Source organism: Perca fluviatilis, chromosome 4, assembly GCF_010015445.1.
Source record: "Perca fluviatilis chromosome 4, GENO_Pfluv_1.0, whole genome shotgun sequence".
Taxonomy (NCBI): domain Eukaryota; kingdom Metazoa; phylum Chordata; class Actinopteri; order Perciformes; family Percidae; genus Perca; species Perca fluviatilis.
In genome coordinates, this window is record NC_053115.1 from 39249166 (window position 1) to 39276979 (window position 27814).

At 39.6% G+C, this 27814-nt stretch overlaps 1 protein-coding gene across 1 annotated transcript; it reads left to right on the plus strand.

Annotated features, from left to right (window-relative positions):
- Positions 1 to 27814, plus strand: LOC120557665 (butyrophilin subfamily 2 member A1-like). The gene is made up of 10 exons (XM_039798211.1): positions 1 to 292; positions 1149 to 1250; positions 3319 to 3534; positions 13566 to 13694; positions 14711 to 14986; positions 20561 to 20656; positions 21116 to 21439; positions 21891 to 22018; positions 25956 to 26172; positions 26842 to 27814. The coding sequence occupies exons 2-10, from the start codon at positions 1178 to 1180 to the stop codon at positions 26928 to 26930; spliced, it is 1548 nt and encodes a 515-aa protein (XP_039654145.1). The 5' UTR covers positions 1 to 292; positions 1149 to 1177; the 3' UTR covers positions 26931 to 27814.

The window sequence follows — 27814 nt, forward strand, 5'->3', positions numbered from 1 at the left end:
CCGGCCTGCGTCTGGTTCTTACCTTACAGATAAACAGGAATTGTAGTGGCCGTGTAGCGACAGATCAGCTTTCTTCTACCAGGTGTTGTACACATACAAAGAGTGTGTGTGTGTGTGTGTGTGCGTGTGTAAACAGTGCCGAGTGTTCAACGTATTGCAGTGAGATTGCTCTTTTATTTTGGAGGAGACCCCCTGAACACCCCCTAAGGACCTTTTGGTGTCCCTGGACCCCAGTTTAAGAACTTCAGCTTCAAGCTACACTGCTGCAGACGCTTGTTGTTGTTTATTAGGGGTAAGTTGTTATTTAAATTAAATTGTTTTAGCTTCCATTTCCAACAATGTGGCATCACTGCTGTCCTAAAACCAACTTTAATCTGCATTGTGTTCCACCTTTTAAAATGGCTCAGCAAACACACCTCCCCATTAAAACTTGGGTTTGTGACAGTGAACTGTTTAAAACAATTGTAGGTCTTTCATTTGGGCTAAAACAGTCAGGTTTTTGGGGATCAGATTGTAAAGTGCCTCAGATCTGACATGGAGCTCATGTTCAGGTCTCAAATAATCAGATTTATTTTGTGTTTAAGCAGTTATATCAGATTCATTTAGCTCTAACTAAAGAGGAGTTAGGCCGATGTTTCAGTGACTTATCGTAAAATATTTTAAGTCATTTATTTCATGATGTAGATATTATAATAAGACTAATTAGGAAAACCTTTGTCTGCAGACACAAGTCACTGAAATATTTGATATTTTGAAGGCATGTAACATCAGTTTTCTATTTAAACTGCTCACAGCTTATATTCAGAAGACATGAAAACTGTTGTGATGCAACAGTTTATTTTAGACTGTCTATATGTATACTGTCTACTATATTTTTTTCTGCCCAGAGACAGAAACACAGTGAGTGAGATGATACAACAAAGTAGAAGATGGAGAAAAGAAATACCATATATCACATAAGACAATAATAAACTTGGGATATTAAAATTATACTCCTGCTACTAATAGTAATAATGACAGGGACAATAATTAATAATGATTTGAGTGTTTTGGGAGCTTTTATTGTGAAGGCTTTGGGTGCGACACCTGTAGAGCAGGTGAGATGAAACTGAAAGTATAAATCAAAACCAACTCTGACTTTGTTACAGTAACTGATCCAACGATTCAATGGACAACTATGGAGCTTCTTCTGGATCTGCTGTGTTTGTGTCTTCTGTGTTTGACCGGAAAAACACTTTGTGATGAAAACGGTAAGAATTATTCTACTAACTTAGAAGTTTAGGGCTCGACTTTTGAGAGGCAGGTGGAGGGACAAATAAGTTATTTTCACCCAACCCTTCACAGCACAGATTATTGATCTGATTGTTCCTCACAGATGACCTTGTGCTTTTTAAAGCTAGTTTTGGCATGACATTAGTTTTTGGGTTTGAGGAAACCCCCGAGTTTAGAATCTGTAATTCAATTTCAATTCAATTTTATTTATAGTATCAAATCATAACAAGAGTTATCTCGAGACACTTTACAGATAGAGTAGGTCTAGACCACACTCTATAATTTACCTCGGACAGACCCAGGCTCTTGGTAGGCGGTGTCTGACGGTGCCGGTTGGGGATGTGATGAACAGTGGCAATAATAGTCACTTTAAAGATAATGGAACAGTGACTTCAAATGGTAGTTGTAGTAGTTCATGTCATATCAGGGCGCTGCAGGGTGTTACAGGATGTAGCGCGGCACAGCAGAGCATGGGTGGACGTAGCAGGAAGCAGCAGGGTTCAGCAGGACGCAGCATGACACTGCAGGGCACCGCAGAGCTTAGCAGGGAGTGCAGCAGGACCACGGCGACAGCTGCAACCAAGATTTTGGTGCCAATGTACTCCATGGAAATATGCTGGGTGAGAAAAAAATAAAAACACAAGGACTCCGGGGAGTAAACTCCTCAGAGCTAGATTGGTAACAAGCATCCCCTCACACAAATGGAAAAGTGAGAGGAGAGAGCAGTCAAAGGAAGGAAGGAAGGAAGGAAGTCCCCTGGCAGTCTAGAACTATAACAGCATAACTAAGAGAGACAGGTCAAAGGAAAGGAGCCTGTTCGGGCTTGGAACCCTCCCCTGCCGAAAAGAAAAGGTAGGCCTACTAAAAGCAACAGTTCAAATAGGCTACTCAATGCAGCCAAATCTTTACATTTAAGAAGAAACATTACTTTCTTAAGTGAAAAATGACTGAAACGACTGATTAATCGGCTGATCATTTCAGCTGTAGTACTTGTAGTAAATAGTATATATTCCTCACAGACGACCTCAGGCTTTTTGTAGTTTTTGGGTGGGGGAGGAAACTAGAAACCCCTGAGCTCAGAATCTGGGTAGATGCTAGATTGGATCCGCTAGACTTCACAGGACCAATCCCCACTCCTCATGCCTAAACCTAACTACATCGACACGTCTAGCAGATCTGATCTAGCATTTACCCAGAATCTGCTGCAGGGTGACACATTAAACCATTTTAAGTGCTAAACATGCCTAACTTTGTTATTATTTAGCAGTGGTGGAAGAAGTATCCAGATCCTTTACTTCAGTAAAAGTACTAATACCACACTGTAAAATACTATGTTACAAGCAGAAGTCCTGCAAAAGTATTTGATGCAGAAATATCCTCCCATTTTGAAAGTGTAAAGGATCCAAACAGGTGTGTGTTTAATGGTCTAATCATTTCAACTTAAGTAAATGTACTTAATTACATTCCATCACTGTTATTTATGTGCATTTCTACAGGAGAGTTGTGTATGTGAGGAGAGAGTGTGTCTTTTTTCACGTGATTCCACTTCCTCAAAAACTCTTCATCACAACTCTAAATGAAGACATGTTGTACAGCAGGAGGATGTCACAGACATAAAGTCAGAATCAGTTGATCCATACAACATACCAGTGTTCAGATCCTTTAGTAAAAGTACTAATACCACACTGTGAAAATACTCTGTTACAGGTCCTGCTTTGAAAATGTTACTTGAGTAAAAGTAAAATAAAAGGTACTTAAAGTAAAAGTTAAAGTACTCAAGAAGCTAGAAACATGACATGTTTTTACTAAAATGACTGAGACGATCAAAATAGTTCCGTCACTCAACTAATGATTAATCGGCTGATCCTTTCATCGTGCAAAATACATAATAAAATCCCATTTTAAACATATAGTTCTACAAATTAAGTACATGTATTAAAAATAATTGTGGAGGATAAATTACTAACTAAACTCTTTTCAAAACTTGTGGAATAATGCTGGTGACATGTGTAAACATAGTGATAAATACATGATTTTATCTTTCAGGGCCAGAAGTCATCAAAGTGGAAGAAGGGGCTGATGTAATGTTACCCTGCTCTCTCAGCACCAAGGAGAACATTGAGTTTAAATTCTTTGACTGGAGGAAAGTTGCTCGGACAGATGGTCTGAAGGAGGTGTTCCTGTATGACGCAGGCATTCATTACAACAACGGTCTAGATGGTCAGAGTGAAGAGTTCAAAGGTCGAGTCTCTCATTTTCAAGATGAACTGAATTACGGTAACGCCTCCATAATCATCACAAATACAAAGGTGACTGACAGTGGAAACTACACCTGTTATTTTCCTCGTCTTCGGCCACCTCAAATATTCAACATTGAGCTTATTGTTGTCGTTGGTGAGTACTTTCGTCAAACAGTTGAAGATTTCCTCTCATTTTCTGAAATTGTAGCAGTATATATACGACCTAATTTGTTACAAGCACTATTCTGTTACAACTTCGACCTAACCCTAAACCAGTCAGGTCTATGTATGAATCAGTTTTAGTGTGATAATATCACACAAGCACTCTAACATACGTTTTGATTTGCCTTTTAGATGATGTCTCAAAAGACAGATCAGATGTATGGAGCTAGATTTGTTTCTTTATTACATGCGAGAAAATAAATGATCTGAGAGAAAAAAAAATATTTGAGAGAAAAAGTTTTCATACCAACAGCAAAAAATAATAATATTTGAGACTAAAAAAAGTTTTGAGAGAAAGTATTTTCTCATAGAACATAAAAAAATATATATTTGAAATTTTTTAAATTATTTCTGAGAAAAGAAAATCTCTCTCAAAATACTTTTTTAAACTCTCAAATATATATTTTTTGCTATCAGTGTGAAAACATTTTCTCAAAAAAAGGATTTTGCTCTCGCTGTGAAAATAATGTCATGGGCGGGGCCACGTTCCTATTGGCCAGTCGGGTGAGCACCGTCTTGTCTTGGGAGTCGAACTGAATCATTACACTGGCTGAGCAAGCTCAGCATCACTGAAGATTAAACATTAAATAGGCTAACCCTAAATGTAAGCTAGTTTGCCATTACTGATGCGTTTGGCAGATTGACATGGACAAAGAATAGCACTCATATTCATGAATGTGTATTATATTATTAGCATGCTAATTGCTAGAAAAGCTAATCACTAATTAGCCATCATGCTAGGTAAACTTGCAAACTCACCTGGTTTGTACCATTTTTAAATCAAATGCCAAATGAATATGTTGATTTAGATAGTTTCACTCCTTATTTAGTGAGCTAGTTTCTACCTTTGCCCTTGCTAGCCTCAAAGCACCTGAAGAGCAACTGCTTGATCATCATATACAACTTCCTGTACAACTTTCAGCTAGTCTGCATGGAAGGTGGCAACCCTATAGCTAGCCAACGTTAGATAGTGATTGATATACCGTTTGAAAGTGTCCCACCTAGTTTTGTGTAAAATAGTCTTTGTATGGTTGTTGCACTACACGTTTAGCTACATTGCATGTGTAGCTTGCAAACTCAGCTACACAGGGTTTATTCTAAATATTTTTCCATCTAGCGTGAGGTCTAGAGCTGACAAAGTAAATTGCAGATCTAGAACTAAGGCTGAATCTCATTTCTCATCTTACCTCTTCCCCTTTGGTCTCACCCTAGCCCTTGTCCCTCGAAACGGTAAGGGCTAGGGGTGACATACCCTATTGAAATGAGAGGCGCCACTTGGGTACATCATCATATATACTTAGGTCTGTTTGCAATCAATATTTCTATACACTGCATGGTGTGTTTATCTGTTTCAGTTATCACTGTTTTGAATGTCATTGATGTTCAGAAACAGTTTTTGTTAAAAAGTCTTTATTTCCCAAAAAAAAAACATAACATGCAAAAACATTATAGAAAAATGTAGAGAACCATTATCAACTATTAGAACAATAACTTAGATGTCACACTAAAAAGGCACTCAAATGTATAAAAATAAAAGACACACAAGACCACAAACAAACAAAACTACAGCTATTCTGAAATTCCAGACCATAGTGTGATGCCTGTTGGCCAGTAACCTTTCCCTCCAACCCCATTCCTTTCATTAGTGTCCTGTATCATAACCAACAACAATGTACAGGTACATGAACAGGAATGAATTCAAATGATTACTGCTCGTTTTCAGCCAGAAAGTGGATCAGCTGCTGGGTTTCCTCCGGCGTCCGTGTGTATACAGGACGGTATATGTAAAGCATGTGTCTCCAAAGCAAGTAGTGTTATGCACTGATATCAAACGAATTTCGCTGCTAATGGAGTTTAGTTAACAATGTAGACATGCATGCAGTCAAGGCAGAGAAATGCGCGGACTGTTGTGCAAATCAGCAATGTAACGTTAACGTTAACGTTAGCATAGCAAGCTAGCGATTTTAAAAAACGTTTCAGTTACAAATATAGTTGCAAATATCTATGTACATGATTGTGTAGAGCACAAAACAAGACTGTCGTAATTTTTAAATCAATTCTTTAAGCCGAAAATACTTACATTTATGGGTCTCTCTGGTCGGCCTGGCAGCCATTGTTCCTTGTTGCACAATGTATCTGGACCCCCCTGGCTGGCATTGCTCAGCCAGTGTAATGATTCAGTTTGACTCCCAAGACAAGACGGTGCTCACCCGACTGGCCAATAGGAAAGTGGCCCCGCCCATGACATTATTTTCGCAGCGAGAACAATCGTCACACGAGAGCAAGAAATTGCATCGAGGCAAAGACTTAGGTTTTGAGAGCAAGAAGAAAAACGTTTTGAGAGAAACACTTTTTTTTTGAGAAAATGTTTTCACACTGATAGCAAAAATATATATTTGAGAGTTTAAAAAGTATTTTGAGAGAGATTTTCTTTTCTCAGAAATAATTTAAAAAATTTCAAATTTATATTTTTATGTTCTATGAGGAAAATACTTTCTCTCAAAACTTTTTTTAGTCTCAAATATTATTATTTTTTGCTGTTGGTATGAAAACTTTTTCTCTCAAATATTTTTTTTTCTCTTATAAAATGCTTTTTTGCTATCAGTGTGATAACTTTTGCTCTCAAACTTTTTTTTTCCTCTCAGATCATTTATTTTCTCGCATGTAATAAAGAAACAAATCTAGCTCCATAAGATGTGGCTCTACAAAATAATTTCTGGAAGGAACTTGTTTTGGTGGAACATTTGCACCCCACAAAAGAAAACGCCACATACAATATTAAATGAAGTCAACTGTTGACACAATACAGTAACGTGAGCTATTTAAATTAGCTGATACATGGTTAAACCTCATTGGGTCTTACCAGTGTATCTCCGTACCTACTTCGTCCACAGCAATCCCAACAATCGGTCCCAAAACGTCCGAGTTAGAGAGGAAATGCCGTAAACATATTATTTGTAAATCTTAACAATCATTCCCAAACACAGAGGGCGGAAGGTGACGGCCAAAGCCTGACATCTGGCGTGTGAGCCAGGTGCCAGATGTCAGGCTTCATCCTGGAAATGTACTTCTGTTGATCCAGACTATGGTTTTAATGATGTTGCTCGCTATCGAACACTCATATGATTTTGTTGACTAATGGATTAGTTAATTTAATCGACAGATCTGTAAAACTGAGTTTCTCTACAAAGAATGATGCTAAAGCATTACTTTAGATCATCTGCTTACCAGAGATGTGCTCAGACGTTTCTTGTAAATAAGCTATTCAGCATGAAAAACCATGAAACTGAGATCATTCTTCTATGTGTTGGACATGACTTAAAAGTAGGGATGCACCGAATCCAGTGTTCACGTTTGGATTCTGGGCTTTTTGATGGGGTTAGGTTTCTGCCAAACCTTAGAATTGTTTTCCACTGAACCGAACCCTACTTGGCTGCTGCTCCTTAGCTTACATTAGCTTTCTAATTTCACCAACCCAACATGCCTTCTGTAGTGGAATGGTTTCGAATGACGACCAACAACGCTTGTTATTTACTGTGAACATTTACACAGTTTTACACACAAGAAAGTGAAGAATTTAAAGGGTGATAGAATGATTATATAGGGTATTTCACACTGTTCCTGAAGGTCTCGTAATAGGGTACGTAACATTGGTTGGGTTGAAAATGGCTTGGGTGCTGTTCTATGCTCCCTAATGCAACGCTGTGAATTGGCTTTACAATGAACGAGAGGTTTTCTACCATATAAGGTATGCTCATGAATATTTAGATGAGCTGCACGCTGATTGGTTGCACACACAGACACAGAGCTGCCCCGCAGCACACACACACACAAACACACACACACACACACACACATACACACACAGACACAGGCACACACAGACACCCTGTCTGTTAACGTTACTTATAGACTTCCAAAAGTCCGACCGAGAGGCCGACCGTGAAGGCAGCAAATCCGGCAGGCAGCCGCCGGCTGTCACGGCAGATTGTGGAGCTTCTCAAGTCCGACACACAGGGCTGACGATTGCTGTAGGCGATAAATGTGTTTGGGGCGCCGTGTCACCCTTAGGTCTACGTCCCATTAATAATAGAATTCTGAATGACAAGCGAAATAAAACGTGTTTATTAAACATGATCATCCTAGGGCGCCCCCTCAGCCACACGTTTACTTGTCAACCTTTCATTACGCGACGTTTCCAGTCTACGGGTCTGATTCAGACACACGGAGCTCTGAAGCACACCTGTGCGTCGCTTAGTGTCCACTCTCGCTGTAGAAATAGAGACAAACAGCGGCACAGACACGGAGCTGCTGCGCGCCTTCCCTGGTCTGTGCAGCTTCAGGTTTATAATGGACGCGCTCTGCTGTGGGCATGCTGCAGCAGATGTGTCCCTATTTCTGCGTAAACAGCTCATGTAAGTGAGCTGTTTAGGCAGACCATACCTAGAGATTGGCATGGGGTGGATTCCACAAAATCATCTCTCTATCATCTCTTTATCAGGATGCATAGTATCCAGGATACTATGCATCCTGATAAAGTTCCCTTGGTCTTTGGAATTAAAATAGCCCCACATCATCACATAGCCTTCACCATACCTAGAGATTGGCATGGTTTTATGTCAGTTAGCCTAATAGCTAGTTTGATTTGCATTGAGAGATGATTTTATGGAAAGTACCCCATGCCAATCTCTAGGTATGGTGAAGGCCAAGGGAACTTAATCAGGATGCATAGTATCCTGGATCCATGAAATAACTGGCCTTTAAAAATAAACATCTGCCTGCCTCTATGGAAAATTATCATATATAGCGTGCTAGATGCCGACAACAATCCACGGAGCGTCCGTTCTGGCTAGGTCCCGCGGACGTTATGAGCCGCATGGAAGGCTCCTGTAACGGCTGTGTTGTATCGTAGTCCTATATTGATTAGGTCAGTGTGGCTGTACTTGTATAAATATACACCGACAGGAGAGCTAGCAGCCGCTGCACATTTGTGTGCCGCCATCTTTGTTGACATTAGTGAATGTGTAGCGTTCCAATGCGTGTTTTGAAGTGTTATTTTCTAAGTAATTTAAATACTCGATAATGTCAATTTGCAAATCGTTAACACAACGACAATATTATCGTAGACGATATATATCGCCCACCCTTACTATAGCTATAATGTCCCTTTGTCTATTCCCCATCAATTCACAAGCACAAGAGAAAAAGTATTTTGTACTTACATTTAATACCCCTGGAACTCATTGGAAGTTGATTGAAGATGGCATAGTTGGTAGTGTTGTTATAACCAGTCAACTGAACCAACGATCTTTTCACAAAACTGACAAAACCTTGTCAAACTGTCAAGATCCATCAACATTACGTGCATGAGCTACTTTCTGACATTCTAACTTAAAGTGGCTGAATATCAAAATACATGATAGAAGCATTTTGTTAAACCACTTACAAGTGTTATGTTGACAACACTATTGAAACAATTACTTTTTATTACAACTGTACATGAAAAAAGAGGCCATTTGGCCCTGGACTAATAGGGCATTCTATTTGTCCATTCTATTGGCTAAATTCTATTTTGAAGACTTGTGCCGGCTGCATAAGTCTAATTTAAGGCTCTCACATATAAATAGTATGGTTATATTGTACATTTTCTGAATCATCAGAGTGCCTTGAGTATTGAAGTTGTTGAGTTTTGTGTCCCTGGTGTTTTGTCATGCCCCAGGGATAAAAGAAGCACGGTTTGCGGCGAAATTGGGAGAAAATGTGTGTTATTTCTGGTTTAAAGAAGTCATGTGACCTCTGTGATTGACAGACAGATTCAGTACTGGGCTTAAATGAAAGCCTAAAAGCTCCCCTTTCCAACGATACCAAGCACCATATTATAGAATATTGACAATATCCCTACCACGAGCCTAAAGCAGATATACACCAGATTTCAAAAGCGGAATTTATCTTAGGGGGTTAGTAACTTCATGAGCTGAAAAAAAGTGATTCGCTACCACCCCTGCACTGCTATCGTGATTTTTCTAGCACTAGGGGTGTATACCTTGCCAAAAATCACTATGAGCCTTTGTCCCCCCAGATGATACCGATGGCCCAAATTTGGGGCCCTGGCTCATGGACTACAGTGCCTTGCGAAAGTATTCGGCCCCCTTGAACGTTTCGACCTTTTGCCACATTTCAGGCCTCAAACATAAAGATATAAAACTGTAATTTTTTGTGAAGAATCAACAACAAGTGGGTCCCAATTATGAAGTGGAACGAAATTCATTGGCTATTTCAAACCTTTTTAACAAATAAAAAACTGATAAAGTGGGCGTGCAAAATTATTCAGCCCCTTTACTTTCAGTGCAGCAAACTCTCTCCAGAAGTTCAGTGAGGATCTCTGAATGATCCAATGTTGACCTAAATGACTAATGATGATAAATAGAATCCAGCTGTGTGTAATCAAGTCTCCGTATAAATGCACCTGCTCTGTGATAGTCTCAGAGGTCCGTGTAAAGCGCAGAGAGCATCATGAAGAACAAGGAACACACCAGGCAGGTCCGAGATACTGTTGTGGAAGTTTAAAGCCGGTTTGGATACAAAAAGATTTCCCAAGCTTTAAACATCCCAAGGAGCACTGTGCAAGCGATAATATTGAAATGGAAGGAGTATCAGACCACTACAAATCTACGAAGACCCGGCCGTTCCTCTAAACTTTCAGCTCATACAATGAGAAGACTGATCAGAGATGCAGCCAAGAGGCCCATGATCACTCTGGATGAACTGCAGAGATCTACAGCTGAGGTGGGAGACTCTGTCCATAGGACAACAATCAGTCGTATACTGCACAAATCTGGCCTTTATGGAAGAGTGGCAAGAAGAAAGCCATTTCTTAAAGATATCCATAAAAGTGTCGTTTAAAGTTTGCCAAAAGCCACCTGGGAGACACACCAAACATGTGGAAGAAGGTGCTGTGGTCAGATGAAACCAAAATTTAATTCTTTGGCAACAATGCAAACGTTATGTTTGGCGTAAAAGCAACACAGCTCATCACCTTGACCACACCATCCCCACTGTCAAACATGGTGGTGGCAGCATCATGGTTTGGGCCTGCTTTTCTTCAGCAGGGACAGGGAAGATGGTTAAAATTGATGGGAAGATGGATGGAGCCAAATACAGGACCATTCTGGAAGAAAACCTGATGGAGTCGCAAAAGACCTGAGACTGGGACGGAGATTTGTCTTCCAACAAGACAATGATCCAAAACATAAAGCAAAATCTACAATGGAATGGTTCACAAATAAACATATCCAGGTGTTAGAATGGCCAAGTCAAAGTCCAGACCTGCAATCCAATCGAGAATCTGTGGAAAGAACTGAAAACTGCTGTTCACAAACGCTCTCCATCCAACCTCACTGAGTTCGGAGGCAGTTTTGCAAGGAGGAATGGGCAAAAATGTCAGTCTCCGATGTGCAAAACTGATAGAGACATACCCCAAGCGACTTACAGCTGTAATCGCAGCAAAGGTTAGCTGCGTAAAGTATTAACTTAAGGGGGCTGAATAATTTTGCACGCCCAATATTTCAGTTTTTTATTTGTTTAAAAGGTTTGAAATATCCAATAAATTTCGTTCCACTTCATGATTTTGTCCCACTTGTTGTTGATTCTTCACAAAAAATTACAGTTTTATATCTTTATGTTTGAGGCCTGAAATGTGGCAAAAGGTCGAAAAGTTCAAGGGGGCCGAATACTTTCGCAAGGCACTGTAATAGGGGTGTACTTACTTACTTTTGTTGCCAGCTGTTTAGACATTAATGGCTGTATGTTGAGTTATTTTGAGGGGACAGCACATTTACATTGTTATACAAAGCTGTACACTTAATACTTTACATTGTAGCGTGTCATTTCTTCAGTGTTGTCCCATTAAAAGATATAATGAAATATTTATTAAAATGTGAGGGGTGTACTCACTTTTGTGAGATACTGTGTGTATATATATATATACAGTGTTGGGGAGTAACGGAATACATGTAACGGCGTTACGTATTCAGAATACAAATTATGAGTAACTGTATTCCGTTACAGTTACAATTTAAATAGTTGGTATTTAGAATACAGTTACATTGTTGAAATCAATGGATTACATGACGATACTTATCTGTTTCACGCGTTTATTCACTCTGACTAAATTAAGGCAACTATATTTTTCAGAAGCCCCGATATGAAATCGAAAAAAATAGCTATTTGCGTGATCAGTCACAATGGAGTCGGAACCGGCACGACAGAGCCAGGGCAGGAATAAGTTTCTATCTTGGAAATTCAAACAGCATTTCACATTAAAGAACGAACAGGGAGAACGAAATATAACTGTGCAGTGCAGCCTCTGCTTGCCAGCAACCAACCTCCTTTCAGCGTCCAAATTACTCCACCTCCAACCTGAAGAAGCATCTTAAAGTAAGCTATTTTTTTAATTAGCCAAGGGTAGTCGTCTGCTGTAGTTTTACTGGTCACCTTGCTATTTTAACATTGACGTGCGACTTTACATTCTCCTACGTGCTGATTTACTAGCTGCAGAGCCGTTTAAAGACTGACTAGCCCCGTTTGACATGCTAGCTAAACGTTAAAATTAGCTCGTGGTAGCAAGACTGCGGTTAGATTTTTGTAGTATGCAGTTCGGGACTACCAATACAATAATCTATCTGCTTGTTCAGGTACACATTCAGCTAGTTGGAATAAAAAGAACACACCATTATAGGCCTGTTTAGTAAGCTGGATGTGATAGCTGCATTCCTACACTTATAAAACGCAATTCAATGTGGAAGTAATCCTGAAGTAATCCAAGTATTCAGAATACGTTACTCAGATTGAGTAACGTAACGGAATACGTTACAAATTACATTTGTGGGCATGTATTCTGTATTCTGTAACGAAATACATTTTGAAAGTATCCTTCCCAACACTGTATATATACACATATCTTAAAAACACTTGTGGTGGAGGAGAAATTAGACTACAAACTAAACTACTTTTTTAGCGGCTGTTATAATATAAATAATTCTGGTGACGCGTTAATCAGCATGTTGATTAATACATGATTTTGTCTTCCAGGACCAAAAAACATCACAGTGGAAGGAGGAGCTGATGTTGTGTTACCCTGTTCTCTCAGCACCAAGGAGAACATTGAGTTTAAACTGTTTGACTGGAGGAAAATTGCTCAGAAAGATGATGGTCAGAAGGAGGTGTTCATGTATAACGCAGGCATTCATTACAACAACGGTCTAGATGGTCAGAGTGAAGAGTTCAAAGGTCGAGTCTCTCATTTTCCAGATGAACTGAAACACGGCAACGCCTCCATAATCATCAGAAATACAAAGATATCTGACAGTGGAAACTACACCTGTGATTTTCCAAAACTTCAGCCACCTCAAAAATTCAACATTGAGCTTGTTGTTGGTGAGTGCAAAAATAATTAGACTACAAACTAAACTGCTGTATAAACTGTTTCTGCTTTAATAATTATTAATTGATAGCTCTGCATGTAAACATACTGATTAATTTTTTATTAATTTATTATTATTAATTTTATTATTATTATTATTATTATTATTATTATTATTATTATTATTTAGTTTTTTTTTTATCTTCCAGAGCCAAAAGTCATCACCGTGAAAGAAGACAGTGATGTTGTGTTACCCTGCTCTCTCAGCACCAAGGAGAACATTACTTCAAAACTCTTTGACTGGAAGAAAGTTGCTCAGAAAGATGATTGTCAGAAGGATTTGTTCTTTTATAATGGAGGCAGCAATAATAACAAAAACTGTTTTCCAGGTCGAGTCTCACATTTTCCAGATGAACTGAAACACGGCAACGCCTCCATAATCATCAGAAATACACAGGTGACTGACAGTGGAGTCTACACCTGTGATTTTCCAAATTTTCAGCCACCTCAAACATTCTATATTGAGCTTGTTGTTGTTGGTGAGTACTTCTGTTAAACAGTTGAAGATATCCTCTCATTTTCTGAAATTCTAGCAGTCTATATACAACTTAATTTGTTTCAAGCACACTTCAACCTAACCCTAAACCAGTCAGGTTTATGTAGGAATCAGTTTTAGTGTGATAATATCACACAAGCACTCTAACATACGTTTTGATTTGCCTTTTAGATGGTGTCTTAAAAGACAGATCAGATGTGAAAGATGTCAAAATAATTTCTGGAACGTGTTGTTGCTGGTGAAAAAACACTGATTATATATATGTACATTGAAGTGATATTGTCGATAAAGACCCGCTGATCGCTGTCCGATTCTCTGATATGAATGCCCGCATTGCATTGTGGGATATCGGCTTTGAATGCGTCCAGCTTGGCTCATATCGTAGGCTACTGTTCTGTCTTATTTACTGTAATATTTCACCGGTAATGAGATCGTAATAATATTATTAAAATAAAGAAATGAAAACCATGATAACATCTAAACAAATGTTGATAGATGTAGCATTATAGTTTTAACAACAAAGCAATCCAGCTTCTCTGGCCGAAATAGACCGAAATAATAACTAAAGGAAATACATATAAAACATGATGAAGCTGTTTTAATCAACATTTATTCACCAGATCTGGTGAATAAATGTTGATTAAAACAGCGGTTTATATGCCAACATCTCTTACGTTTGTGTAAATGTTTATGATTTAAAGGGTTCATTTTTATATATTTTTAATGTGCATTGGCCTCACTTTATTAGAACAACTTTTTATATTGTTGTAGAATATAAAAAAACATTGCAGGACCAGAATCTGACTCATACTGGAAGAAGTTAAGTCTGCAACGCTGAAATGTGTAACTAAGGCTTAAATTGTGCTTTTCTGTTTCTCCCTGTGTTTTGCTCACACTGTTAAACGTTTAAAAGCAGGGAAGGGATGAAAAACACATCCTAATATTACATTTGAATGCTGATTGTCTTATATAATCTGTTTATCTGTTTCATGTTCACAGGTGCAGCTTTAAAACCATTTGTTACAATACTTGATGCAACAGCATACTCGGCGAAGCTGCAGTGTGAAGTTCATGGCAATCCAAAACCTAAAGTAGAGCTGCAGGACAGTGATGGAAACATCCTTCATGCTAAAGTAACACAGGACTCAGAAAGAGAAGGCAGCTTCTACATCACCCTCCAAACTACTGTGACCAAGACCGGCACCTATCGCTGTGTAGCCACACAGGAGGAAATCAGACATCAGATTTATGCTGAGATCTCTGTGTATATCAGTGGTGAGATTCTTCCTTGTGATATTTTGATTTTTAAATTGTTTTGTTTATGTGTTATTTATTTGCAAAATGTTACAGGCGGAAATGTGTGTCGCCTGTATCAGATTCACCTATATTGAGTTACTGGCCAAAACAACTTCACCTTGATTATAGCTCCACCTCCTGGTGGATATGTGTCAGTTTTAGTGTCTGAGGCTACATCCACATTACTAGGTTTTCATTTTTTTAGCAGCGTTGTGACACAAACACGATCTCCGTCCTCACAAGAGTTTCAGCTCCAGTAGCAGAACTAATCTCCGTCCATTTTAACACGTCTGACAACGAAAAGACTGACTGACGTCTTTTTTCCAAAGTTCTCCATTTGTGCCCGTCCAGACCAAAAGGTAGTAGTGTAAATGTAGCCTGAGGTACCTGCACCAGTCTATACCACCAATAAAAGCTTCACTTGAATAACTTATACATTGTTTGCTGCCGTAGTTATAATAATAATAATAATAATAATACAGCCACAGACACCTTAATAAACATAAATAAAAACATTATTTAATGTAAAATAAATATAGTAAAATCAAGGTGGCAAATAAAAACATTTAAATCAATAAAATGAAAGTGGACATGGTGGAAGTTATGTAGGGTATATGCGTATTTAAACAGATGTGTTTTAAGTTGTGATTTGAATTGATGAAGAGAGTCCAGTTGATGAATGTGAGGAGGAAGACATGGGGCAGAGCAGCTGAAGGCTCTGGCCCCCATGGTGCTGAGTCTGAATGCTGGGACAGTTCAAATTACAGCTGAGGAGGAACAAAGTGTTCAGGGGGGAAGTGTAGGGAAGAAGCAGGTCTGAGAGGTATGGGGGTAATTCAAAATGAAAGTCCAAAGAGAAAAAAAACAGATCAATTAAAAAATATTATTATTTTACTATGCTACTAGGAATAATCATGCCATAATTCAATTTAAAAAAGAAAAAGGAAACTGAAAAAGCAAAGATGAAATGTAAAATGATAATTTGAAGTGAAAATGTAAAAAGTCAAATTTACAATGCAAAGCTTAAATATAAATACTAAATATAAATGGTAATACTTAAATTAAAATCTCAAATAGAAAAAAAAAATATTTTAGTCTTTGCACTTTATAATTTTCAATCACAATTTTCAATTTTATCTTTTGAATTTTACATTTGGCAATTGCCCTTTGACATTTTTTTTCCAACTTTTTAATTTAGTTTTCAACAATTAACAACTGGGAAGTGACACAACACAACAAACAAGGTAAACACATTACAGAGGAACCGGAACGACACGTAAAAACGGAAATCCCCACCCACCCGCAATCCAACCCAATTAGAGTTTAGATTCTCTGCCCGAGGCCCGAGCCGACCCGAGCCCGGCCCGACTTCAGGCCGGGCTGGGCCGTTATTTTCCACCACTATCCTCAGGCCGGGCCGGGCCGGGCCCTTGATCAAGCATTTGTGTTTTTTTTAATCATTACTTTAGCCTAATTGGGTGGGGAGAAAGCTATGCCATAATCAGAACTAGTATCTATATAGGCTATATTTAGGCCAAAGTAGCCTAACAAATGTGTCCAAAAAGTTCCTCCTCTCGCACACATCACACCGGGGCTGCTGGGCTGTATGGTGGAGCTTAAGTGCAACATGGAGCTTGAGGATGTAAAGAAAAAAAGAAAAACAGGAGAATTACCTTTGAGCAAGTTTGGAGGAAAGTCGGAGGTATGGAACCATTTTAAACAAGTTGTGGGAAGTGACAACATGTGTCGGCTTTGTTGAGTGCATTTAGTGCGGCCGCTGTTCGCCTATGACAGCAAATAAAACGGGGACTTGGATGATGAACAGACACATGAAGCAGGCTCGCCATGGCAGAAAAGATGATAGTCAGCCTTCAACGTCCTCTTTTGTTACTTCTCCAAGCATAGGCTACCCCTGAGGGCGAGGCATGCCCTCCCAGAGAAATAGCCTACGTTGAGTTTTTTTTTACGTTTCTTCATTCAGATCCATTTGCGATCCGTTCCATTCTGAATAAACAAACAGCGCAGTTTACATGCTTCGCTCTTGTTGCATTATTCATTAAGATCATTTTAAACAGATTTCTGCAGTTCAAACAACTCTGAATTGTAGTTGAGAACGTCAGTTATGACGGCCCACGGATTAAAAAAGTGTCGGGTTGAAATCGGGCTCGGGCTCATAATTCCAGTTAATGTGTCGGGCTGGGCCGGGCTCGGACACAACGTGCACAGGCTCGGGCTGGGTCGGGCTTGATTTTTTGGGCCCGATCTAAGCTCTAAACCCAATACAGGTCCAAAATGAGGACAAACAACACACACCCATGCACACTGACATAACACACACCAATAAGGACACACCACCACCAAAAAAAAAGGATAGACAAAATAAAAGAGATAGAGTAGGGCGGGAAAGCTTCCAGTTGAGCAGGATCAGTCTCTGAGCTAGCAGAGATGTAAATGCCAGGGCCCGCCTCAGCACAACAGGGAGGAAAGGGTCAGGGGAAATGCCAAAAATGGTTGATAAAGGGTAAGGGGGGATAGTATGCCCATAGGCTCTACTCATGGTGTAAAAAATGCACATCCAAAAAGATATTAGTTTGGGGCAAGACCAGAAAATATGAGTATGGTTGGCAAAGGACTGGTTACACCTGTTACAGGCGTCCCGCACAGTGTGGTATATTTTAGACCATTATTTTGGGGTGAGGGAAGTAGGGGAATGTCTTCTTAATCAAGTCTCTAACCTGGAAAAAGCGAAGAAGGTGTGACTTCGGCAAATTGTAAAGAGAAGAGAGCTCTGTGAAGGACACAAATATGCCATCCTTGTATAGGTCCTTAACACTGACGATGCCATTACTGTGCCAGGCCCTGAATGCCAAGTCTGAACTTGAAGGTATAAAGACATGGTTTTTAAGCAGTGGGGTCAAGATGGAAGGACCCTGTAAACCTAAGTTTTTACTAGCCTGACTCCAGATCTTAAGCGAGAAGGATACAATAGAGAATGTGCCCACAGGTGTTAAAGGCAAGGGGGTTGGGAGCAGAGGGCCGACCGCAGTGGGAGGCGTGAGCTCGCTCTCTGCAAGTGTACCCAGGCAGGTAGTGAGGCACCGTCGTCGCTCATCCAGCATAAGAGTTTTTGCAGATTAGCTGCCCAGTAATAACGCCTGAAGTTAGGGAGTGCCATACCCCCTTCAGTCTTAGGGGACTGTAATATCACCTTGCGGATCCTAGTGGGTTTTCCGCCTCCAGTTTGTCGAAAAAAGATTTAGAGCGTAGCACCAGGATGTGCTGGAACAGATAAAGGAATTTGGGGACAACAACCATCTTAATCAAATTTATCTGGCCCACGAGGGAGAGTGGTAAGACTGACAAGCGGTCAAAATCGCTTTCAGCTTTTTTTTACATTCCATCCCATGAGATGAATCTAATTATGCTGTCCGTGTTCGACATACCTTACTGTCATTACTTGAATAGGCGAAGCGGAGTCCAGCGAGGTGGGAGAGAGGGAGCAGCTGCAAGAAGCATGGATGGAGGGGGGGGGAGACACAAAACAACACAACCAACACAACCACATACACACACATACAGAAGCAGAGCGTTGTTCAGCCACTTCGGGAGAGTAGTCCTCAAATATGTGAATTGGGAAGCCCTTGTAGTTCAGCTTCCCCCGAAGCTTTCGAGCGTCACGCACAACCAACTCCCGGACTTGAAATCTGAGGAATCGCATCACGACAGGCCGGGCTTACCGCCAGGGCCCGGTTTCGTAGCAAGGGGTCTAGTTCCGGGGCTGAGTCCAGTATTTGTTCACCAAGAACCTCATATATATGAAATTACAAGCTAAAATAAAATACAAGACTTTAATAAAGTGGCAATGTGTCAGCGAGAGGTAGAGTCTGAGTCTAGTTGTGTCCATTGATCCAGTGGTTACAGAATCAGCTTTTTATCCAAGTCCAGCTTGGGATGTGACCCAGTGAGCGCTTGTGGAAACTCTTCAGCAAGCCGCTGATCCAAAGCTGTGACACCAAGAGCTCCTTCACTCTGATGTTCAGGTGAAACACCTTTCTGCAGAGAGAAGTACACGTCAGTGAAACAGAAAAACAGTCAAGCTTGTCTTAACCTCATCCACTGCACTGCTTCAACAGTCTCATCCTGCATTATATCAGGCCTATTATAGTTTTAGACTAAAGTGTTTTGGGTAATGTCTGTGTCTTCTACAGATACACTGTTCAACCAGACCAGCTATAATGCTAGCATCAAAAAAACAGTAATGATGGAAGCCAAACAGGTAATATTAAAACTGCCATGACACAGAACTGAATCAGATGCAGGTTAATTAGTTAAGTTTGCCCAATCGGCTGGTCCTAACTGTTAGCCAGCATCTCCAGGTTGGTCACAGACAATTGCAGGAAGCTGATTTTTTTTTTTTAACATAGTATATTGTGCCCTAAATGACTTGACACTGCCTGTGTTATATTTTGCTAGTAGTCATGCATGCAAATAACAGCTGATAATGTTAGCTAGTCGCAAAAGGCAGCCTCTTACCTGCTGTACTGTCTGCCGCTTTCTCGCTGTCAGACCGATAGGGAACTGCGTGGAGTTGTCAATGCTCCTTTTTAGTCCTGGTGAGTTTGTGTGTGAGGCCACATGGTCAGACATGTAAGAACACATTCACCAAGTTGAAGCCATTGCCTTTTAAATAACAGTCCTCCCTACAGCCCTGCTGCCTCAACTTGCTCTGATGTCGCTGTAGTAGTTTCAGACAGTGTGCTTCCAAGCAGTCAGCTCCCCCTGCCGTCCATAAGGTGCCTCTGCACCCAGTTCCGTTTCAGACCCTCCCACCAGCCTTTGGGCCACGCCTCCTCATTTACATATGCTTTTGAAAAGCCAAACGCTAAATCCAAATGGAAAAGGAGAATCTTAAAATGTCAAAGGGCAATTGCCAAATGTAAAATTCAAAAGATAAAATTCAAAAGATAAAATTCAAAATTGAAATTGAAAATTATAATAATTATTTTTCTATTTGAGATTTTAATTTAAGTATTACCATTTAAGCTTTTCCATTTCACATGTTTCTCTTTTCTTATTTCCATTGCAATTTTCAATGTCATCTTTCAATTTAAGATTTCACTTTGAGTATTTATATTTAAGCTTTGCATTTTAAATTTGACATTTGACACTGTCACTTTACAATTTCAAATTATAATTTTACATTTCATCATTGCTTTTTCAGTTTCCTTTTTTTATTGAATTATGGCATTTGTGACCCCCAGCACCCCCCCAGGCTTGGAATCCTAATAATAACTATACATTAGCTACTGAGACTAAAACCAGAACCAACTCTCAGCTGTGTATCCGAGCAGGAGGAAACTGTCCAGAAGATCAGAGCTAACATCTCTGTTCCTGGTCACATTCATCCTACGGCTGGTTTTATCTGCAAAGAGTTTTAGATTTTAGTTTCGAGAGCATGCACACCTGCAGTTGTTCTCTTTGTGTAGACTGTGATACTATATCATATGCTGTTACATTCTGAGTGTTACATTAACTTTTTGTCTTCGGTTTCAGGGTTCTCCACTGGATGGATTGCTGCTACAGTTATTGGTGTTCTTTTTCTTGTTGCTGGTGTTATTCTAGCTGTGCTTTTATACAGGCGTAAAAAAGGTAAGTGTAAAAAATTTTTGTATAAACATATTCATGATGAGCAGGCAACACAACAGATTATTTAGATCATCATCATTTTATCATCATCATCGTCAGATATGCGAGTCTTTGCAGTTGTTTTATCTTCAGTCATTAATCATTGTGTTGGTATTTACACCAGAGTAGGATCAAGTCAGTTGGATTCGTAATTAATTATTCTTTAAATGATTTATTATATTTAATGTAGGGTATGAAAATTATATAATACACTACAAGCTTAAACAGTTGAAGTATTTTGGTCGTGTGTAAAAGAGATATGCAGAAATAATTATGTTAGAGGAGAAAGTAGACTACAAACTAAACTGCTTGTAAAACTGCCTTTGTGGAATAATTCTGCTTAAAAAAAAATTCTGATAATTAATTACTGATTGATGACTCTGCAGGTAAACATACTAATTATTACATGTTTTTATCCTCCAGAGCCAAAACGCATCAAAGTGGAAGAAGGCGATGATGTTACTTTACCCTGTTCCCTCTGGCCCATGGACATTACGTCAAAACAGTTCGTCTGGCAGAAAACTGATGATGGTCAGAAGGTGTTCCTGTATGATAATGGCGATCTTTACAGTGACGAGCTTCCAGATCAGAGTGAACAGTTCAAAGGTCGAGTCTCATATTTTGAAGATGAACTGGAACAAGGCAACGCCTCCATAACCATCAGAAATACGACGAGGGCTGACAGTGGAGAATACAGATGTAGTTTTCAGAAACATCAAACTTTCTGCATTAAGCTTGATGTTGTTGGTGAGTACTTTGATGAAACAGTTAAAGATGTCCTCTCATTTAAGGACTGGAGCCTGGTCTCCACCTTGTTATCTAGCTGCTGCATCTGAACAAACATGATGAAAACTTTGAACTCATCGATGGTGTCAGTTTCACATTTCTTAATGAAATATCAGCAGTCTGTAGTAGATTGCCTGATGTTACTGAGAGATGCATCTGCATTTTGGTTTTGAAAATAACCAACAAAAAGTTAACTTTACTTTTATGCATAGTTTTTAATGTTTGTTTGAACTGGCCTCTAGTTTTACAGCCATATGTGTGAAGCCGAGAGTGAAAAGATGGGGCTGCTTAAATTCATACGACAGGATGTTATAATGTACTCAAGATCATTTTATTCTAGTCTTAAAATTATTGACTATATTTACTGAAGGGTATGTACAAAAATGGATTCTTACATGTTTTTATCTTTTAGGGCCAGAAGTTATCAAAGTGGAAGAAGGCAGTGATGTTACTTTACCCTGTTCACTCTTGCACAAGGACATTTGGTTAACACAGTTTAACTGGAAGAAAATGTCTCAGAATGATGAAAGTCAGATGGAGGTGTTCCGGTATAAAAAAGGCGTGCCTAGTTCAAAGTGAGCAGTTCAAAGATCGAGTCTCACATGATGAAGATGAACTGAAACAAGGCAACGCCTCCATAACCATCAGAAATACGACGAGGGCTGACAGTGGAGTTTACAGATGTATTGTTCCATTAATCCAGAAACCTAAAAGAATCCACATTAAGCTTGTTGTTGGTGAGTACTTTCATTCAATAGTTAAAGTTTTCCTCTTATTTAAAGGGATATTTCACCATTGGAAAGATGAAAATATCTTTAAATTGGGTCACTTATGTAGTAAAAATGTGATTTTGTTTTTAGAAATTGGTGGTTTCTAGGCCGAGAAAAGCCAGAAATTGTGTTTTTGGCTCATGCATGAAAGACACCAAATCCCAGAATGCACTTGCTTCGCTGCTTTAGAGTCCACTCCCAAGCCACGCCTACCGTTTACAGACATAGGGCCCTTTGTACAACGATATATATTCCTATTTTGATACAGTTTTTACAATAATTAGGGTGTTTGCGCTCCGGTTCGCGAAAAGGAGCGTATCAGGCACAAACGTTCCCTATTGCTATTTTGCAGTTTCAGAAAACAATTCCGCCACTGACCAGGAAAAACCTGGTTTAAAGTCAGTGGCGCGTTATTCAGATGCTATTTTAGGGGCGCATGCTTGGCCATAATGTAGCGTGTGCACAACGCGCAAACACTTTGCTTCTCTCATCTAAACGGACGCAGCAGTTCCCATTTTTGCAAACCATACATAATGACAAGGAAAAATATTACTGAAAATGCACTTCAGGTGTTTGGATAGATAAGGGGACACTTAACAGTACAATCCTCAAAAAGTCCCAGCATTCTTTGTGGCTTGTTGTGTTTTACACATTTCCATGAATCATGGATGTGTTGATGACATAAATGAGGAAATATTAGAGGACTTAAGGAGACGTGATGTTGAACTACGGCGGCATTGGACACTCCGGTGGGATCTGGTCCGGGAGTGGCAATGCGTGATGTGCTCCTGGTGGAGCGGGTGGACGGAGATGGAGTGGGGGGGAGGAGGAAGGGGCAAAACAGGAGCAGGTGGTGCGTTTGGAGGCCTACGCTCCATGGCTGCAGCAATCCTCTCCAGACTTGAGGAGATGCGCCCGACACGAGCAGCAACATCGCCACCCGGTCAAGACGGCATTTATTACTTTGCCGCATCTTGGACAGCTCCCGCTGGCGTGCACCAGGCAAATCCGCCATTATAATAGCAATCCGCCATGGAACAAGCGCGCCTGCTCTTAAAGGGAATGTGAGAGGATGCTCTGATTGGTTTATTGCACGTTACGCCCAAACCACACCTAGCTACTTCAGACCAACCCATTTTAGATTTGCGTCGGGCGCAAGACTCATTTATCCCGCTGGTATAATAGCAACAGCGGCCGAGATCCGCCCACAAAGCTACTTGCATTTCACGTTTGATACTTGCGTTTCAAATCGTTAAAATAGGGCCCATAGACAGACAGTGAGACAGTCAACTCATCTCAAGTGTGTTTTATTGTCATTTCAACCCATACACAAAATGTTTCACCGTGGCTCAAGTGGTGTTACACATTTAAAATATATAAAAATGACATTATATAAAAACGACATACGAATCAGGCTACATTTAGTGCACACACATTATAGGCTCCGTAAAGTTCAGCTAATGCATACTAGCAGAGTATAAACACAGCCGTAAATTTGCGTGGGATGTAGAATGGTCGGCATTTAACAGTCACAAACTCCACCAGCAGTTAGCAGTTAGTTGGATACAAGCACCAGTCCGTGTTAACACAGCCCACCTCCACTAGTCTTACCCGGCAACAGAGCACCCAGCCTGGTAGCTGGATAGTCTGGTACACTGTTGTTCAGCCGTGTTTCCACAACAACAAAAACAGCAATCTCTGAACTTGCGTTGGGAGTTTCGTTGAAGTTGGATGTAGTCCAGTTTGTTGTCTAATAACCGGACACTTGCAAGCAGGATTGATGGAACAGGTGGCCGGCTAGCGTTAGCTTTCCACTTAGCTGGAACTCCTACCCTCGTCCCACTTTCCCCACACCGCTGAGGATGTCCCCTTACCGGCTAGCGGCATAGAGCGAGACCGCAGGCTGAGGTGCTGGTCTCCGTAGCAGGCAAAGCTTGCATAGTTTGTCGAGTATTCCGTATGTAATAAAGTTTCCTGCATATTCTCCGATCTGTACCAATGTATCCTGGTGGTACACGTGTGAGGTAGTTTGAATGCACATAATTGTTGTAAAAGTTTTCTGCTGAGAAAGTTGAAGTTTCAAGATGGCTAACACTTGTTTTGCTTCGGCAAGCTTCGGGTAAAGACGACAGTCCAACCCCCTATGGGCGGGTTGAAAACATGCGGAAGTAGCTCCTACTACCTGCTGTAGTCCGTTGTCTTTAGGCAAAAAGTCTTCCGATGGCGCAAAAATCGTCATTTTCCGTCATCGTAAGATTTTTTCCAGACCCACAATACAGAGATCTCTCGTCTCAAGGGGACATGAGGGAGGGCAGCACGGTCATTCAAAAATACTACCGTGTTTCTGCTGATACAAAGCTTAATGCTAAATCGGTGAAGTATGCCTTTAACAACTTAAATATGTCGGTCATCTATAAAAAAATATGCAGATACAATTATGTTAGAGGAGAAATTAGACTACAAACTAAACCGCTTGTAAAACTGCCTTTGTGGAATAATTCTGCTTACAATTTTTTTCTGCCTTAATAATTACTAACTGATTACTCCGCATGTAAACATATTGATTAATACATGTTTTTTTCTTCCAGAGCCAAAACTGATCACAGTGGAAGAAGGCAGTGATGTTACTTTACCCTGTTCCCTCTGCACCAAGGAGGACATTCGGTCAACACGGTTTGTCTGGCGTAAAACTGATGATGATCAGAAGGTGTTCCTGTATGATAAAGGTCATCTTAACAGTGACGAGCGTCCAAGTTGGAAGTTCAAAGATCGAGTCTCATATTTTCCAGATGAACTGGAACAAGGCAACGCCTCCGTAATCATCAGAAATACGACGGCGAGGGCTGACAGTGGAGACTACAGATGTATGTTTCCATTAATTGAGAAACCTCAAAAATTCTACGTTAAGCTTCATGTTGGTGAGTACTTTGATTTAACAAAGATGTCCTCTCATTTAAGGATCTCGTCTCCACCTTGTTATCTAGCTGCTGCATCTGAACAAACATGATGAAAACTTTGAACTCCACCTCATCGATGGTGTCAGTTTCACATTTCTTAATGAAATATCAGCAGTCTGTAGTAGATTAAATCTGAGTGTGCACACTGCCTGATGTTACTGAGAGATGCATCTGCATTTTGTTATTGTTTTTGAAAGTAACAAGCCAAAAAGTTAACTCTACTTTTATGCATAGTTTTAAATGTGTGTTTGAACTCTGGCCTCTAGTTTTAGAGCCATATGTGTGAAGCCGAGAGTGAAAAGATGGGACTGCTTAAATTCATACGACAGGATATTATAATCTCAAGATCATTTTATTCTATTCTTAAAATTATTGAATATATGTAATGAAGGGTATGTCAATTATATGATGCAGTACAATAGTTCAAATATTTTGGTTATGTTTAAAAAAATATGCAGATATAATTATGTTAGAGGAGAAATTAGACTACAAACTAAACTGCTTCTAAAATGGCCTTTGTGGAATAATTCTGCTTAAATAATTGTTCTGCTTTAATAATTACTAACTGATGACTCTGCATGTAAACATATTGATTAATACATGTTTTTATCTTCCAGGGCCAAAGATCATCGAAGTGGAAGAAGGCAGTGATGTTATTTTACCCTGTTCCCTCAGCACCAAGGAGGACCCTTTCGGTTAACACAGTTTGTCTGGAAGAAAGTTTCCCAGAAAACTGGTGATGGACAGAAGGTGTTCCTGTATGATAATGGTGATCTTTACAGTGACGAGCGTCCAGGTCAGAGTGAGCAGTTCAAAGGTCGAGTCTCACATTTTCAGGATGAACTGAAACAAGGCAACGCCTCCATAACCATCAGAAATACGACGAGGGCTGACAGTGGACATTACAGATGTAAATTTCCATTCATTCAGAAACCTCAAATATTCTACATTAAGCTTGATGTTGTTGGTGAGTACTTTGATGAACCAGTTAAAGATGTCCTCTCATTTAAGGACTGGAGCCTGGTCTCCACCTTGTTATCTAGCTGCTGCATCTGAACAAACATGATGAAAACTTTGAACTCATTGATGGCGTCAGTTTCACATTTCTTAATGAAATATCAGCAGTCTGTAGTAGATTAAATCTGAGTGTGTACACTGCCTGATGTTTCTGTTTTTTGTTTTCAAAAATAACCAGCCCAAAAGTTAACTTTTATGCATAGTTTTTAATGTTGTTTGAACTCTGGCCTCTAGTTTTACAGCCATATGTGTGAAGCCGAGAGTGAAAAGATGAGACTGCTTAAATTCATACGACAGGATATTATGATGTACTCAAGATAATTTTATTCTAGTCTTAAAATTATTGAATAGATTTGATGTAGGACTCTATTCTAATCACACAGCAACACACACAGAGCAGTAGGCGTTTCTAAGTGCACCTGCTATTCTGGTTAATGTTTGTGCATTAACATGAACTTTATTTCCAAACAGAAAAGAATGTATTTTGTGGCAGATCTGTGTAGATCAGACACCAAAAATAAATGATGTGTTAGCAGTAAAACTGTGATTGTGCAGCCTGAATATGAACAAGAAAGTTTCATTTAATTTCTTTAATATTGTTTTGTCTTTTTTCCTGCAGCTTCAACTCCAGAGCCAAATGAACTTCATCCATTAATGAATGGAATGGATGGAATCGAACTTCATTCATTAATGATAGAAAGGCTTTGATAATGTCTGTGTTGCTGGAAACATTTCTTTAGTTTTCAGTTATTTCATGCTTGTCTTATATCACAATGAATAGGCTCATTGATTTAGTCTTGCAGTTCTAGTTGATTGTGTAACTGTTTGTAAGACTTGTACAGTATTCCTGTTTCAGAGGTGTGTAGAGCAGAGAGGACCAGATCAACATGATGATGCTCTTATAAGTCTTGTCTTCTTGTATTCACACCAAATTACAAAGTTTGCTGCGATGATGTGGAGTGTGAAATATTGTGCAAAAAAAGCTCATTTTATTTATTGTTTAAATATTGTTTACCATTTTATATTGTGTTTTATTACATTTCTTTGCTCTTCAGATAATCATTGGTTGCTTCTGTATTTGAAAGAATGGTTAAAGGGCAACTCTTATATAGTATTTTCAGGTTCATACTTGTATTTTGCATTTGTACTTGTATCACTAGTTGAAGCTTGAGCTACTGTAACAGAGTATATAGCAGGACTTTGTACTGTGAAATATCACCAACAGAGGCTTCTAAACCAAATGTTACACAACTGATTGGAAATCTGAACGTTTTAGCTCACAGGGATTTCTCTAAAATATGTTTCTCATTATTTGAAGTTTTGGCCACGTTTAACATGAAAATCCTACATTATAACATCGTATATGTGACAAAAAACATGAAAATGAATAATATGTCCTTTTTCAGGCAGAGATGTGGTATTAATCTTCTTATCTAACTCAGTGAGAAAGTGAATAAAGTGCCCTGGGGGGTCACCGGGTAGAGCCGGTACTTTAGGCCGAGTCATCACCACGGTGACTTTGGTTTGGTCCGCCACAGGGCCCTTTGCTGCATGTCATACCCTCTCTCTCCTGTGTATTTTTCAAAGCAGAA